Here is a 15543-nt window from a genome sequence, read left to right as displayed (position 1 = left end):
TGACACATATGTGACCTTCCATATACACCACAGTTTTGGCCATCAGATAGATCAAATCCATTCTCCATGTCCTTTCCTCTCAGTCAGAGCTCTGAGGTTGCAGCTCTTGCTGACAACTATGCAAAGGGCAAGCTCAGCTCAGCTCCACATGGAAGATGCAGGGAGCACCATTGTTCTTATTACCAGTCAACTGGGTATATCATCAAAAAGTAGACTGGTGCCCAAACTGGTCTGACTAGAGGCCTTTTTTTTTTTTTTTCATTTTTGCAGGCAGATATGAAAACACTAGAGCAGGACTGCAGAGAAGAAGAACTGGTTTCAAAATCAGGAGTCTTATATTCCAATCCTGGCTCTACCACCTTTCATGGTGTATTCTATAACTCCCCTGCACCTGTTTCTGCAATCTCCAGGAGGGTAGCATGAAATAATGTTTAATTTTCTTCTAGTTCTAAAGTCTTCTGATGTTCACCTTATTACATTTAAATCAGAGATCAGAATATTTGCTAGTACTCTGACTTGTCATGTGATTTTATAATAATGCAAAAAAGCTGAGTGCCTATAATAGAAACAGGCTACATGTCTGCACAGCTATATGCTTTTGAAGATCTAAAATGGTCCACAGGCACAAGGCCAAGTCACTACAAAAGATTATGAAGATTCCAGTGCAGCTTCCCAGCAATTCCATTTAGGGCCCACCTCAATCTAAGAGTCATATTCTTATTTTCTGTGGCTTCATAAAATTTCACACTGGTCTTACTTTGTCCATAAAGTATACCCAAACTGCACTAGATCATAATTCTCATTTCATGCCATAGCAGTTGCCATCTAAACCATATAGTCTAGAATTGCAATATCTAGTTCATCAGTCATTAGACATGTGGGTACTTAATTTTCCAATGAATTAAAATTAAAAATACAGTCCCCTAGTTATAGCAGCCAAATTTTTAATTACCTAGTAGCCAAATTTGGGTTTTGGCTAAAATCTTGTTGAATACAGATTACAGAAAATTTCTGTCACTGCAGAAGTTTCAACTGCACAACACTGAACTACTTTAGAACCAGATCCTAAAAAGTGAACCTGAGAATTTTGTGAGACAAATGTCCAGATTCCCCAGTACCATTAAAGTACCATTATATGTTCCTCTCTATAAAGAACAGAGGTACAAGTACACAGTTTAAGTTATTCCCTTGGACACTAACTGTCTACTTGTTGGGTATCAGACAACAAAGCTGGGATGAGCTGGGGGCAGCCCTGAAGCTGAAGCATGTTACTCATCATTCACAATACATTTGATCACAGGAGACTCAGGAAATCACACACTGATGTTCATGAGTTAGAGTTTCTTGTGAATTACTGAATCTGAATCCTCAAATTTGGAATCTGTCATTCCATCAAATTGTATACTCTGCCATCTATCAGGGCTTCATATTTCCCTAATAATTGTTGATTGTGGGAGACTTGGTAGTCTCCCCTCAGTTTCTTGCTCTGTGATAAATACTTACTAGAGACATTCATTCCTTTTGACAAAATTACTGAAACTCCATCCAATGGCTTTCTATTTACCCAGTGTGAAGGGTAAACTTTATCCAAAATGTAGTTGATACATATGTAGTAGGAACAAGATTTAATCTTAGATTCAGCTAGTAAAGTTTATAAAAAGTTTGACAAATAAATCATGAGAACTAAGAATAAACAGAGAAGTCATTTTGACTGAGGCTCTTAAATTCTCTAATATCTAGCAAGCCCTGCTTGATAGAGTAGCTAAACCACTACATAATGTGCATAATCCTTTTAGCGGTGGAAGATGCTCCCATCTTCTTAATGCTCTAACTTCTAGAAAATTGTTCCTTACAAAATTTTGATATATTGCATAAAAGAGATATTAAAAATATTCAAGGTTTACATTTGTTTTTCTTCTGAATTAGAACTTCTTGGAAATGAAAAACAAATTGTTAGAAATGAAAAACGAAAAAATTCAGTCTCTGAATTGATGAAATTAGCTGTGTTTAAGCAATTATTTCAAGAGACATAGTTATACTTTTTTCAAGGGAAAGTGTGGTACATATCAGTCAATGAAAACAGAATGACTCCATATTCTGTTTTTTTTTTTTTTAATTTAGAAGCACAAGGCTCTGAGAAAGCAGATGAAGTGTTTTAGGGCATGAATGATCTAGTTTGCTCTTTTTAGGACCAATCATTAAGAAACAAATTAGTTCATTTCCTCATTCTGACCTCAACATAGACTGGTACCCACGTGGTCTGCCTTTAGGGTGAGAATAGTCATTGATAATCCTTATTCAGAAGCTATGATGTCTTTCCTGTGTCCCTCACTAGACAGAAGAAAAGGAATGCAGTTTGTCTCAGAAATTGACAGCATGTAATTACTGATTTTCTTTGCCTGGTTATAAAAGAGCTAATAAAGAAATTCAAAGAAATATGCTTATCTCAGATTATTTAGCACCAAGAAAATGGTATTTTGTCTTAAAATAAGCATAACTCTTTGAACAAAGTAATTGAACAAAATCTTCATTCAAGAGGAGAAATCTAGTAGCCTATGTAAGGATAAGGTCAAAGAAGATGAATTGCTACTAAAGTCTCTGACACATTGTCCTACATATGAAAGCATATTGCTAGTCATAATATATTTATGTACACATATGTAGCATAATGAATAATATGCAATATTACTATAAGTTCAAATGTCTCTGATATATCAAAAAGTAACACGGGATGCTGTTCAATTTTGAAAAACAAGTGAGAGACACAGCATTAAGACAAGTATTACTTTTAAAGGAGAGTAGATAAGATCTTTCTAAACCAATTAATAATAAAACATTTGGCTTAATAAAACTTTCCTGAAAGCTAATATTAATCATATTTTTCAGTCATAGAATATTATGATTAATAATCCAGTATGACTAGTTTCCTTAACAAATATTTATCAATAATTTCATACATGCCACCAAATGCTGTCAACAAATTGATGAGTTAAACCCCCCTTTGTAATTTTGTTGTCAAAATCAATCTTTTATTTGCTTAGGTTGAAAGTTTTATTCTGATTTATATAACTTGTGTCTATGAAAAAATTAAAAATTGATTTAATTTCACAATCTCTTGCATTTTGCCACAGTGATTCAGGCTCAGCCACAGCAAATAGTAAGGCAAAAGATCTCATTTCAGCTAATAAATATTTACTTATTTAAAAACCATGCAAAAGGAGAATCCTAACTTATATTTGTAATCAATCTTTCCTGGTCAGGAAAATCAAACTTAAGCCAGAAAAATATATACATGCATATATATATTCATATACACACAAGACTGTTGTGATATTTATATGTTCTTTTAAAATTTCTAATTTTTGCTCCAAACATAAATGATAAAGAAATCGAAATGCTAATCACCTTTAGTTGACCAGTACATGCGGTATACATGTGTTGACATATCACACTGTACCCCATAAATATGCACAATTATGTTAACTAAAAAATTTTTAAAGAGAAAAAAATTCTAACTTTTAAAATGCATTCTAGCTTTTAATTGTCCCCTCTTCCTAAAATGTTCTTTCCACTTAGTCTCTACTTGGTTGGTTTTGACCTTTGTATTTCAGCTCAAGGTCACCACCTCAACCAGGCCTTCACCACAATTCTGCTCCTCTTTCCTGCTTCCTTCCTTTCCCCCTCACCCTCAACACAACCCATTATACTGCTGGTTTCCATCACAACATTAACCCAATTAATAATTATACATCTCTTATTTGTTTCTGGGTATACAATCTCCTCCACAAAAAAGGATCTGGGAATATTTATTTTAAGCAATCAACACAGTGGCTGGCAGAGAACAGTGCTCAACATAAACTGTATAGCGAATGAATGAAGTCAGCCTCCTTTTAACTACTCAGAAGTGGTTTTTGCTATACATATTCATATTTTATTATGATTTGTGTACATTTTTAGGTCTACTCTAAAAGAAAAGAAGTATAGACTTCCTAAACCTACCTCCTCACTCCTCCAGGGATTGTAAGATAATGGAAAGGGCTTTTAGTAAACTCAGCAACTCATTATGTCTGCATTTATATCTCTATACCTCAAAGTCCACATAAAGTGCAGTTTTTGCTTTAAAGAACATTTTTACTTAATGAGAGATACTTTTGTAAAACAAAACCATTTGAGAATTCCCTCTAGCCCCACATCTGAGAGTTTACATGCTCTTCACCATTCAAAAGCCTTCATAGTTATCACTCTGGTCCTTCTTAACATTAAGGCCATCTGAGTTAAAACGGCATGGAACTTCTTACCTGGAGTCCTTTCTGACTCTCGCTTTCTCAAAGGAAAACTCAGGGGGCTTGTTGAGGTCATAGGTTCGGGTTGTGGGCTCCGCAGACACCCCGGCCTTTGCTCCCCTTCTGCTATGGAGAGAGACCAATCCCGAGGTCTTCCGGTGGACCTCAAGAGGCACTTTATCCACAGAGGCCTGGAGTGGGCTTCCTCCCTGCATATGCACCACATCCTGAAGCTTGTTCAGCTGGATGCACTTGTTCTGGAGCTCCTCCGTGAGCTCAGCAATGGCCACGGTCTGTCTCGACAGCTGTTCCCGCAGCTCCTTCAAATGGTACTCCCGCTCTTGAATCTCAGCATCCTTCCTCCTCAGCTCTCTCTCCAGCTCCGTCACCTTGCTCCGCAGGGCATCAGTGCTGAGGCTCCCGGTGTGGCCATCTGGATGCTTGGAATGTTTGGGTTTCACTGAACCATTTCCCATGTTGCTCAGGGACCTGAGACGAGGAGGCACAGAATCAGGAGCAACCAAGTGAGGTTTCATTTTCCAACAGTCCCTACCACCCCTCTCATTCTGTTTCATAAATAGAAACACGCAGCATTCATCATCGTTCAATGAGCAACAAATGTCCCCATGCATCCAGAAGCAAAGCTAGTGATAGTTTCCTTTATCCCTCTAAGAAGAGAAGCTGGCATTTGGGTTCACTCTTCCCCTTTCCTTTGCAAGCACAAATATGGCACCTAAGCATTCTGTTGTTCTCTTTGGGCGTTCTCTGGATAGCTGTCAAAAGCATCCCAACAATACTGCTATTTGGATGTTAGCACAGCAAAGATAAGATTCAAAGAAGCAGCCACAGAGTCAGAGGCTTGGGAATGTCACAACTCTCCAGCTCCCCGCATGGTTACAGTAAGAAGGCTTGCCCAAATTTAGAATACAACACATCTATTCCTCCCATGCTCCCCCCATCCCCATTATCAATCAGCATCCTTATATCAGAGAAAACATTCAGCATTTGGGTTTTGGGGATTGGCTAACTTCACTTAGCATGATATTCTTCAACTCCATCCATTTACCTGCAAATGCCATGATTTTATTCTGTTTTAATGCTGAGTAATATTCCATTGTGCATATATACCACATTTTCTTTATCCATTCATGTAATAAGGATATCTCTGTTAAAGGGGAGGGAGGGGAAGGGAGGGGGCGTGGGGGTAGGTAAGACTGTGAAACGAGATGGACATCATTATCCTAAGTTCATTTATGAAAACATGAATGGTGTGACTCTACTTTGTGTACAACCAGAGACATGGAAAATTGTGCTTTATTTGTGTAACATAATTGCATCCTGCTGTCATATATAACAAATTAGAATACATAAAATTTTTTAAAAAAGGAATACAACACATCTGCATTCTTCACAAGATGGAGGCTTTATTAGTGATACTGGCACACACCTGTAATCCCAGCAATTCAAAGCCAGCCTCAGCAAGGTAGTGAGGACCTAAGCAACTCAGTGAGACCCTGTCTCTAAATAAAATACAAAAAAGGGCTGGGGATGTGGCTCAGTGGTTAAGCCCCCCCGGGTTCAATCCCGAATACAAAATAATAATAATGATGATGATAATAATAATAATAATAATACTGCTGCTCACTGTTAACAACTTCTGGATTGTGGTCCTTAGAAGTAAACAGAGGCATGAGGATTCCTCTATATCTTTTACTTTCTGTCCTAAAGTTAGGTGTCCAAAAACTGATGACCTATGGTGCCAGGTTCTCTCCTTCTCCCACTAAGAATATGCTCAGTGTGAACCCCAAAGCAATCACTAAACCAGTGAGTCTCAGGATGTGATTAGGAAGATCAGGGGTTATGAGGGATGATTTTAATTGATTGAGATTTTTTTTAGTTCAGTAACTATGTATTTATTTTAACATTTATTAGAAATATAAACTATTGGCATTACAAATGTATATTACTTCAGTGGAGGCTAAATTCATTATTTTAGGTTTACTGAGCCAATTCAATGAAAATAAAAATAAACCATCTGTAGGTAATAAGCACATATGAACAAAATCAAAAAGTATAACTCAAATCGATGAAGTTTAGGAAATAATGCTCTGAAGAATTGCCATATGGGCTGGGGATGTGGCTCAAGCGGTCATGTGCTCGCCTGGCATGCACGGGGTGCTGGGTTTGATCCTCAGCACCACATAAAATAAAATAAAGATGTTGTGTCCACTAAAACTGAAAAAAAAAATTGCCATAGGTTTAAACCTTTTTAGGTACCTGGTCAAACTTCATACTTTTGTACAATTTTGGATAGCCATAATATGCAATTTTTTATAGTCATAACCAAGCATTGTAACACTTATAAACTAAGCCTGAATTACTGTTGGTTATCTAAAATAAGGAAATAGATTATAGCAGCACAATTCACAATAGCTAAACTGTGGAGCCAACCTAGATGTCCTTCAGTAGATGAATGAATAAAGAGAATGTGGTATATGTACACAATGGAATATTATTCAGCATTAAAAGAGAATAAAATCATGGCATTTGCAGGTAAATGGATGGAGCTGGAGAATATAGTGCTAAGTGAAATTAGCCAATCCCAAAAAACCAAATGCTGAATGACTTCTCTGATTTAAAGATGCTGGTTCATAATATGCTGCTGGGAGTGGGGGCAGTAGGGTGGGAGGATTAAATGAACTCTAGATAGGGCAAAGAGGAAAAGGGGAGGGAGAAGAAGGAAGGGGCGTAGGGGTAGGAAAAACATTAGAATACAATGGTCATCATTACCCTAGGTATAGGTGTGAAGACATGAAGGATGTGACTCTAATTTGTGTACAACCAGAGATATGAAAAATTGTGCTCTATATGTGTAATGTGAATTGTAATCCATTCTGTTGCCACATATAACAAATTAAAATTAAAAATTAAAAAATATTTTAAAAAGAGAGCAAAAAAATAAGACAGACAAGTTTTGTCCCTCATAGAATCTGGGTTCCCAGTAGTCATTGAAATACATTAACTTTCAAAGAATTGCCTCAATATGTTGTAGTGATGTGACAGGTTCAACCTTTACGTTTTTGTTCACTTGGCAGCATTTACTATTCTTATATATTAAAAAATATATTAAAAGGTTGAGGAAACTGGAATTCAAAAGAAGGGGCCCTGAAAATAGTTAAATCTTGAATAAGCAATCAGAAGATGTGAGACTGGGACATGAGAATAAACTTAAATGAGATTCTAAATTACAGGCATATAAAAGGTGCTCTCAAAGGTATCTTAAATTAACATTTGCACAAATTTTGAACATGCAGCAGTGAAGCATCTTTTAGACAGTTTTTTTTTTTTTTTTTTCGTTCATGGACAAGCATTCTTTGGCCAAGGAGGAATACGAAGACAAAGGAAATGCTGTATAAAAAATAAAAGCCAGCATAAACACATTTACATGTAATACTAAACTAACAACTCATTCTTCATTCATGGCACAATTGTTTACTAAGATCTAACTAAGTGTCATGTTTGGGGGCATATCCTTTTATGGATTTACAGTCAAACTTGACAGAGAAAACAATTTTAGCATTCTAAATATTAAACAGCTTAGAATCATTTTTTCTCTATGAATAACATTTAAAAAAAATCTATGCCAATCCAATAACTTTACAAACATGAAACACAATTAGGTAGAGGGTGTTAAATTCTCCCCAAACACCAACTACTCTCTGGTTTTAATGAAGTCAGTTTGGAAGCTGTACAAATCTTTCAAGCTATTTAGAATTTCAAAGAGGGGTGAAATGAGAGTAGCTAACTCATCTTTCAAGTTACTAATTTGAGATAAGTAAATTACTAAGTGGCTCAATACTAGTCTGAGTTCTTATTTAGTTTACCTGCTTAAATTCTGTTGTCCCTGAAGCCAAGGTTTCAAGTCTCTGGCTTCATAAAATCTAATTAGATTCATTCTGTTTCCTATATCAGTCACTCAGATATTTCTCAAATATGGATTGCTAGCCACAAGGTGAATTAAACGTCAGGATGTTGCTTCATCAATCTAGCAACTACAGGTTATTAAAATCATTCTTACATTCAGAAGGCAGTACATGATGTAACAAGAAATGGCTTTAGAGATGAAAATCCAAATTTAACATGAGCAATACAATCAGGCTACTCAAGGTTCAAAAAAATCTGCCCTCTCCCAATAGAAATACATTACTTGGAATCTCTGATTTAGTCTTCTTTTCTATAAAATGCATATACTTGAATCCATCTCATAGAGTTATTATGAAGATTGCATTTGTAAAGTCTCTGATGCAATTTCTGACATCTAGTAGACATGAGGAAAAGAGAAGCTCTCTTAATACTATGGGACCAGAGACAGGCATTAATGTCCTGGTTTGAGAAGAGCCCAGGGTGATCATTTCCAGGTGGGGCAGAAGTCTAGTAAACAAGATGCCTTCCATGCAAAAAATCATTAATGATTCAAATATCATTTTGGGAGAAGAGGAATTTGAATCTGGCTGGATTGCATCTTCCACTGAGAAAAGATGCCATTCTATATCAACAGCCTAGGTAACAAGCCCCATCAAAACATGGAATCTAAAAAACATTGTAAACGACAAGCCTGTTCGAGAACTTCAAGGACTCCTTGGGCTTTGCATTCTTTCATGGAACAGTCCCTAGTTATTTTCTTATAGTGCTGTGAACTTCTTAAATCAAAAGATCCACCTAATTGTCTTTTTCTTTTTTTTCTGGTACTGGAGAATTGAACCCAGGAGCACTTAACCACTGAACCAAATCCCCAATACTTTTTATTTTGGGACACTGTCTTGCTAAGTTGAACAACGCCATCCTCCTGCCTCAGCCTCCAGAGTCACTGGGCTTACAGGCATGCACCACTGCACCCAGTCCCACTTAATTATCTTTGAAGGTAACAAAGAAATCTGGTTCACTGGGAAGGGAGTATTCTTCTGAAAACAGAAATGAGAAAGGGGAATCAGGTGAGTAGTGACACATAGCCTGAACAGAGCAAAACTGTAGTTTTGTGAAATTTTATTATCACATTAATTTTCTCACCATTTAGCAAACGCAATCCACCAAATGGTAAGAGGAGACACCCAAGGAAAGTGATAGCTCCTGAGAAGGCCCTTGCCCTCCCATTTATGCCTGGCAGTAGATAGGGGAGGGACTGGGCTTCCATGTCTGTTTTTACCTCTAGCACTAAAGTAGTTTGAAACCAAAATCCTGGCTCTGATCTAAATAATATCTGTTTCTTTCTCTACCCATCTGGAGTCTGATATAAATACACTCATATGCACACACTGGTTTATGTATGCATCTAACTACTTGTTTATCTGTAAATATGGGAGTTGGTATAGTGCTGACTAAGTCTATGGAGCCACCATTCTAGGCACTTTCACTTGGTTTTTCTATGCACTGGGGCAAGGTACTGGGCTTCAAGCCAGTCACAGAAGAGAGACACACTGATAGTTGCACATACAGATAAAATAATGTTGCAAATCATTTAGGGTTGTTTGGGGGTTAAATGAGATAGACCACAATAAGAATTTAGCACAACAATATCTGGCATACAGTACTTGTTTAATTAACATTGGACACTGTTATTATTACTAACATGATTTACCCATCAAAATAATGCATCTTAGTAGAAAAACATATTGATAAAAAATGTACTACATCAACACAATTTCATAGGAGAACAAATTCAAAGAACTGACTCTACCTAACTTTTTGGGGGGATGGGGGGCTTGCGGGGGTGGGAACTGAGGATTGAACTCAGGGGCACTCAACCACTGAGCCACATCCCTAGCCCTATTTTATATTCTATTTAGAGACAGAGTCTCACTGAGTTGCTTAGCACCTCACTTTTGCTGAGGCTGTCTCAGCCTCCGGGGCTGCTTAGTGAGCCACTACCTAACTTAGATACTTAGTATAAGCTAAGATAGTCAAAAACAGTATGAAAAGTGAAAGTGGCTGTGAAGGGTCTGGTGAAGCAGGTAAATAGATTCAATCAAACAGAACAGAAGGCCCAGAAAGAGACTCAAAGAATACAGTTACCTGACAAAGAAGCAAAAGCAAATCAGTGGAGAAAAATGGGTAGTCTTTAAGAAATTACACTCGAAAAACTAGACATTCATATCCGCACCCCCCCCCCAAAAAAAAAAGTCTAGAGAGAGGCTTTACTTCTTTTACAAAAATTTGGTCAAAGTGGATCATAGACCTAAACATAAGACACAAAGCTATAAAAATCCTAGAAGACAGACATAGTACAAAATCTAGATGAGCTTGGGTTTGGTGATGACTTTTTAGGTAAAAATCTAAAAGAACAATTCAGGAAAGGAGAAATTAATAATTTGGAATTTATTAAAATTAAAAATTTCTCTTCTGCAAAAAAAGAAGAATTAAGATAAAACAAGAAACTAAGACTGGAAGAAAGCACTTGCAAAACACCTACCTAATATAGGAGAAATTCTTAACACTCTACAATTAAAACTCAAACAACTCAACTGAAAAAAAAAATGGGCAAAATATCTGAGCAGACACTTCACCAAAGATTCCCAGATGGCAAATAAGCATATGAAAAGATGCTCAACATCATATGTCATGAAGAAATTTGAAAATTAAATGAACAATAAGATACTACTATACACAGATTAGGATGGCTATAATCCCAAACACCAACAACAACAACTGCTGGCAAAGATAGGCAGCAGCAGAAACTCATTCACTGCTGGTGGGAAAGTAAAACGATACAGCCACTTTGGAAGACAAGATGGCAGCTGCTTACAAAGCTAATCCTACTTCTTGGTTTTTATCCAACTAATAATAAATGTATGTCTTCACCAAAACCCGCACGTGAATGTTTATAGCTGTTTCATTCATAATTGCTGAAACTTGGAAGCAATCACGACCTTAGTTTGGGTTAAGGAATAAACAAATGGTAGTACAGCCATACGGTAGGATATTATACAATAATAAAAAGTATATCCATGAGAATACATAGGGGAACTTTAAACGCCTTACTAGACATTTTTAAAAACAAATCTTAAAAACCTACATATAGTATGATTCCAACTATAGGGCATTCTGGGAAATGCAAAACTTATAAGCAGAAAAAACATCAGAAGTTGCCACAAGGCTGGGAGAGGGAAGAAGAGATGAATAGATGGAACAAAATGCATATTCCAGACAGTGAAACTGTTTTGTGTAACACTGTGATGGTAAATATATGTCATTACATACTTGTCAAAACTCCATACAAGGAATAAACCCGAATATAAGCTATGCACTTTAGTTAATAGTAATGTGTCAATATTGGTTCACCAATCGTAACAAATATAACACATTGTTACAAGATGTTAAGAACAGGGGAAGCCAGTGGAGGGGGAATATAGGAACTCTGTGTACTTCTCAGCAATTTTTTTTTTTATATAAAACTAAGACTGCTTTAAAATAGAAAGTCTATTAATTAAAAAAAGAACATGTACTAAAAAATGAGTGCAAGAAAGCTGATGGTACATTCAGGGAACAGGATAAAATGCATGATGGGTGGAAGGAAAGTGATGAGTAATGAATCTAAAAAAGCAAGATACTGGAGGGAGACACTAAAACTTCATATGCCATGTTATGGGATGTGGATTTTAATGTAAGCCAAGTTTTTTTTTTTCAAGTTATATGGTCATATCTGTCCTGTAGAAAGATAATTTTCTTGGAAATAATTATGGAATGGAGTGAAATGAGCCTAGAGGAAATAAGACAGACTATAAGGCCATTGCACCAATCAAGGGAGAGGTGATAAGTACCAGACTAAGGCAGGTTCAGAGTCCCAACCCTTATCTAATGACTTGGTCATCTTGACTGGGGGAAAAAAGGACCATCTCCATGGTAATCAGAAGGATGTCTTAAAGTTATGGCTACAGGTAATTGCAGCTTCCTCTTTTTGATGAATCATAAAGGAAAAAAGATCCTTCTTTGTGATATGGGCCGTTTAGCTTGAAATGAGAGGAGTGGATAATACTGTCTTTCTAAATAAAATTCTAAGCATATATGAAACTAATGCATATCAGTGTGGTGTTACCATTAACTTGTCTCACCATAGTTCTTTTAGAAAATAATTAACCATCATTGAACATATAAATTCATGCCTCAAAACTGAAGTGAAAACAGAGTTGCCCTTGTAAGAAACAGCTAAACTCTTTATCAATGCAACAATTAAAATCCGCTGTCCATATGACTTGTGACTATTGGCTGAGTTTTGAACACGCTGTTTGTTTCTTCTGTCCACAGTATCCTGCGGAGAAAAATTTTCTCATGGAACACAATCACATGGGCTTATTGTACCAAAGTTTCATCTACCCCCAACATTATCTTTGAAGTATCCCTCTTCCTAGCAGAATGTTCACAGTGAATTTTATGAATGTCACATATCCTATATTTTCACTGCCAAATTTGGTAGCATTCCATTCAGTTATTTTGGGGAGCTACATGGACAGATAAATAGGAAACACACAGAAATATAGTTCCATAGGAGTGGGTCAGAGATGATAGCTCACAGAATTTAAGTGGTGATAGGAATAAAGAGAAGAAAGATTTGCAAGGTCATATGTGGCATCTGGGTAAGAGGTTATAGCATTAAACAAAATGAGGTACAGTCTTGAGGAATGTGATTCTAGTTTAATTTGGGCAATTCTCAGTTTCAGGGACCTGTGGAAATTTAAGGTAGAAAAGAGTTTAATAAGCAGTAATAGAGACAAGCTGGGCACAGTGACACTCACCTATAATTCCAGAGGCTTGGAAGGCTGACACAGGATTACAAGTTCAAGGCTAGTCTCAGCAAAAGGGAGGCTCTAAGCAACTCAGTGAGACCCTGTCTCTAAATAAAATACAAAGCAGGGCTGGTGATATAGCTCAGTGGTTGAGTGCCCCTGAGTTCAATCCCTGGGACCCAAAATAAATAAATAAATAAAAAGACACTAGAAAAAAAATTTAAATGGAGAAGCTAAAATTATGTAGCAATTGACACATGTAAAAGCTGAAGTTGACAAAGTGCTTCAACTTTGGAGACTGGAAATGAAGAGAGAAAGAGTGTATAAGTCTATATGAGGTTGGGAAAAAAACTAAAGATATGTGAGAAGTAGCTCTTGCTTTCATTAAAGTGAGAAAGAATGAGAGAATTTAATATCCAAAGAAGAGGATAGGAGGAACACTGCAGGGTTGAGTCTCAATGTCATAAATAAATGGGTGTGCACATAAGGGAAGACAAAATAATTCCAATGTTTTGATCTTGGAAATGTTGAAGGAAGGCAGCACTTTCCACTCTACATTTTTCACTCATTCAAACACGACAAACATGACATGGAGAGCACATCTGTGAGCAAGCCATCATGACACTGACTACAGGAAGGAGAATGAACACACTTTATGGAGACACTAATGGATCTGCATTTATAGAATGTTGAATTTTAGATGCCTGTGGGTTGTCAAGGTGGGAATGTCTACCAAGATACAAAGATGAAAGTCAAGGTAAGAGACTGTTCTACAGAAGTAAGACTTGAAGTCCTATTAGCAGATTAGATCACCCAGGGGAAAGAGAAAGGAAGGCCTCTACTGCTGTATCTGAACATATTAGTAACACCTATGAATATTATTTGTGGGAGAGAAAGGGTGAGGATAGAAACTATTACAAAGGACCACAGAAACAGCTGATGCTGGGTAGGGACTTCAAGATGGTATCATGGTTCATGGATAGAAATTAGAGAATGTATAAGCCCAGGATAATAAACCACTGAAATTAGAGAAAATTAAAACATAGGAGAAGAAGGGATAACTGACAGAAATAATCCAAAGGAAGCCAGATAATATAGGATTACAGGACTTGCGCAATATCCAGGCAACACATGCCTTCACTGTTATGTGAATTCTCATTGGTCTCACTTCTATTGACTTCAGGGTGTCAGAGATCAACATTTTATGTAAAAGGGGAACATTCCTGCCAGGCTCAGTGCGCATGCCTGTAATCCCAGGGTCTAGGGAGGCTGAGGCAGAAGGATGGCAAGTTCAAAGCCAACCTCAGAAACTTAACAAGGCCCTATGCAATTTAGACCCTGTTTCAAATTTAAAAAAAAAAAAATTAAAAAGGGCTAGGGATGTGACTCAGTGGTTAAGTGTCCCTAGGTTCAAACCCTAGTACAAAAAAAAAAAAGTGGGGAGAAGGCAGGGGAGAAACGCAATACAGTTTGGAGGCATCATCTCTGAATGTCACTTATTCTTAGTTACACAGCATTCCAATAGAGAGGACAGTCTCTAATTTTCTAAAGAGAATTCTCCACTATATCAGCTCATACCCTCCTGTGCAAAACTAAACAGGAATACTGGCAACAGCTGCTGCATGTTATGTGGGATGATCGCCTTCTCCATGAGTTAAATAGAAACTTGCAAAGAGAAGAGACAATTCCTAAGGAACAGTATGTATGGGGGTGTGGCGGTGAGCAGGTGTATGTTGCTCTCTTCCTTTATTTAAGAAAAAAAAAAATGCCCCTAGGAACAACATGATGATCAGGAAACCGAGGCATCTGTCTGAGCTTCATCCTTTCTGCCTAACTACTCCTCCTGCCTTGTTTCTTTGTATTCTCAACTCTGGACCCAACCTGCTCTGCATTTGCACAATGGCTCTTCTCAGACTTGCACCCATTTCTCTTCCCCAAAACGGCTGATTTCTTATTTTCTTCTGTTTGTTCTTGTTTCTTCTTCACCAGGAAATACAGAGATGTGCAAGTGTCTCAGGGTGCCCAGAGTGACACAGGACACCCACACAAGTTTACAAGGACTTGGAAAAAAGTCCTTGCCTGAGTGCTGGTCTCCTAAGAGGGACCAAGAGCTCAGGAAAGCAAAGCACCCTGACAGCATCGTCAAGCCCCCAGGCCCAAACAGCAGCGAAGGCTGTTATTGCCACACGGAGATCCACACCGAGGTGCCACACCGAACGACCGCTGCCACACCGAGTGAACGCAACGCGTGCACACGTCTACACGCAGTCAGCACGAGCATGAGACCGGCTGGGTGGGGAACGAGGCGCGCACCGCGCAGCGCACTCACAGCATGCACACGCGTATCTCCCCACAAGTGCCGGTGCCCAAACCCCGCAGCCCGCGAACCTCACCAGACAGCCGGGTAACTTTCCAGGTGCGCAGCTTGTCACCTCTGTGTGGCTGCCCCTGCGTCTCGGCGTCCTCTCCCACGCCGCCCTCCC

General features: G+C 37.8%; 1 protein-coding gene across 2 annotated transcripts in view; it reads right to left on the bottom strand.

Moving 5' to 3' along the window:
• Positions 1-15543, bottom strand: part of Prkg2 (protein kinase cGMP-dependent 2) — a 100335-nt gene extending 84792 nt beyond the window's left edge. For both annotated transcript variants that reach the window (XM_015499250.2, XM_015499251.2), the window contains exons 1-2: positions 15454-15543; positions 4299-4772 (exon numbers count right to left, since the gene is read on the bottom strand). In XM_015499250.2, coding sequence (XP_015354736.1) covers positions 4299-4759 — 461 coding nt within the window. In that variant the 5' untranslated portion in view covers positions 4760-4772; positions 15454-15543. The remainder of the gene's footprint in view (positions 1-4298; positions 4773-15453) is intronic.

Source organism: Marmota marmota, unplaced genomic scaffold (genome assembly GCF_001458135.2).
Source record: "Marmota marmota marmota unplaced genomic scaffold, marMar, whole genome shotgun sequence".
Classification (NCBI taxonomy): Eukaryota; Metazoa; Chordata; class Mammalia; order Rodentia; family Sciuridae; genus Marmota; species Marmota marmota.
Note: the sequence above shows the minus strand (reverse complement) of the source record. Positions and strands in the feature narration are given on the sequence as shown.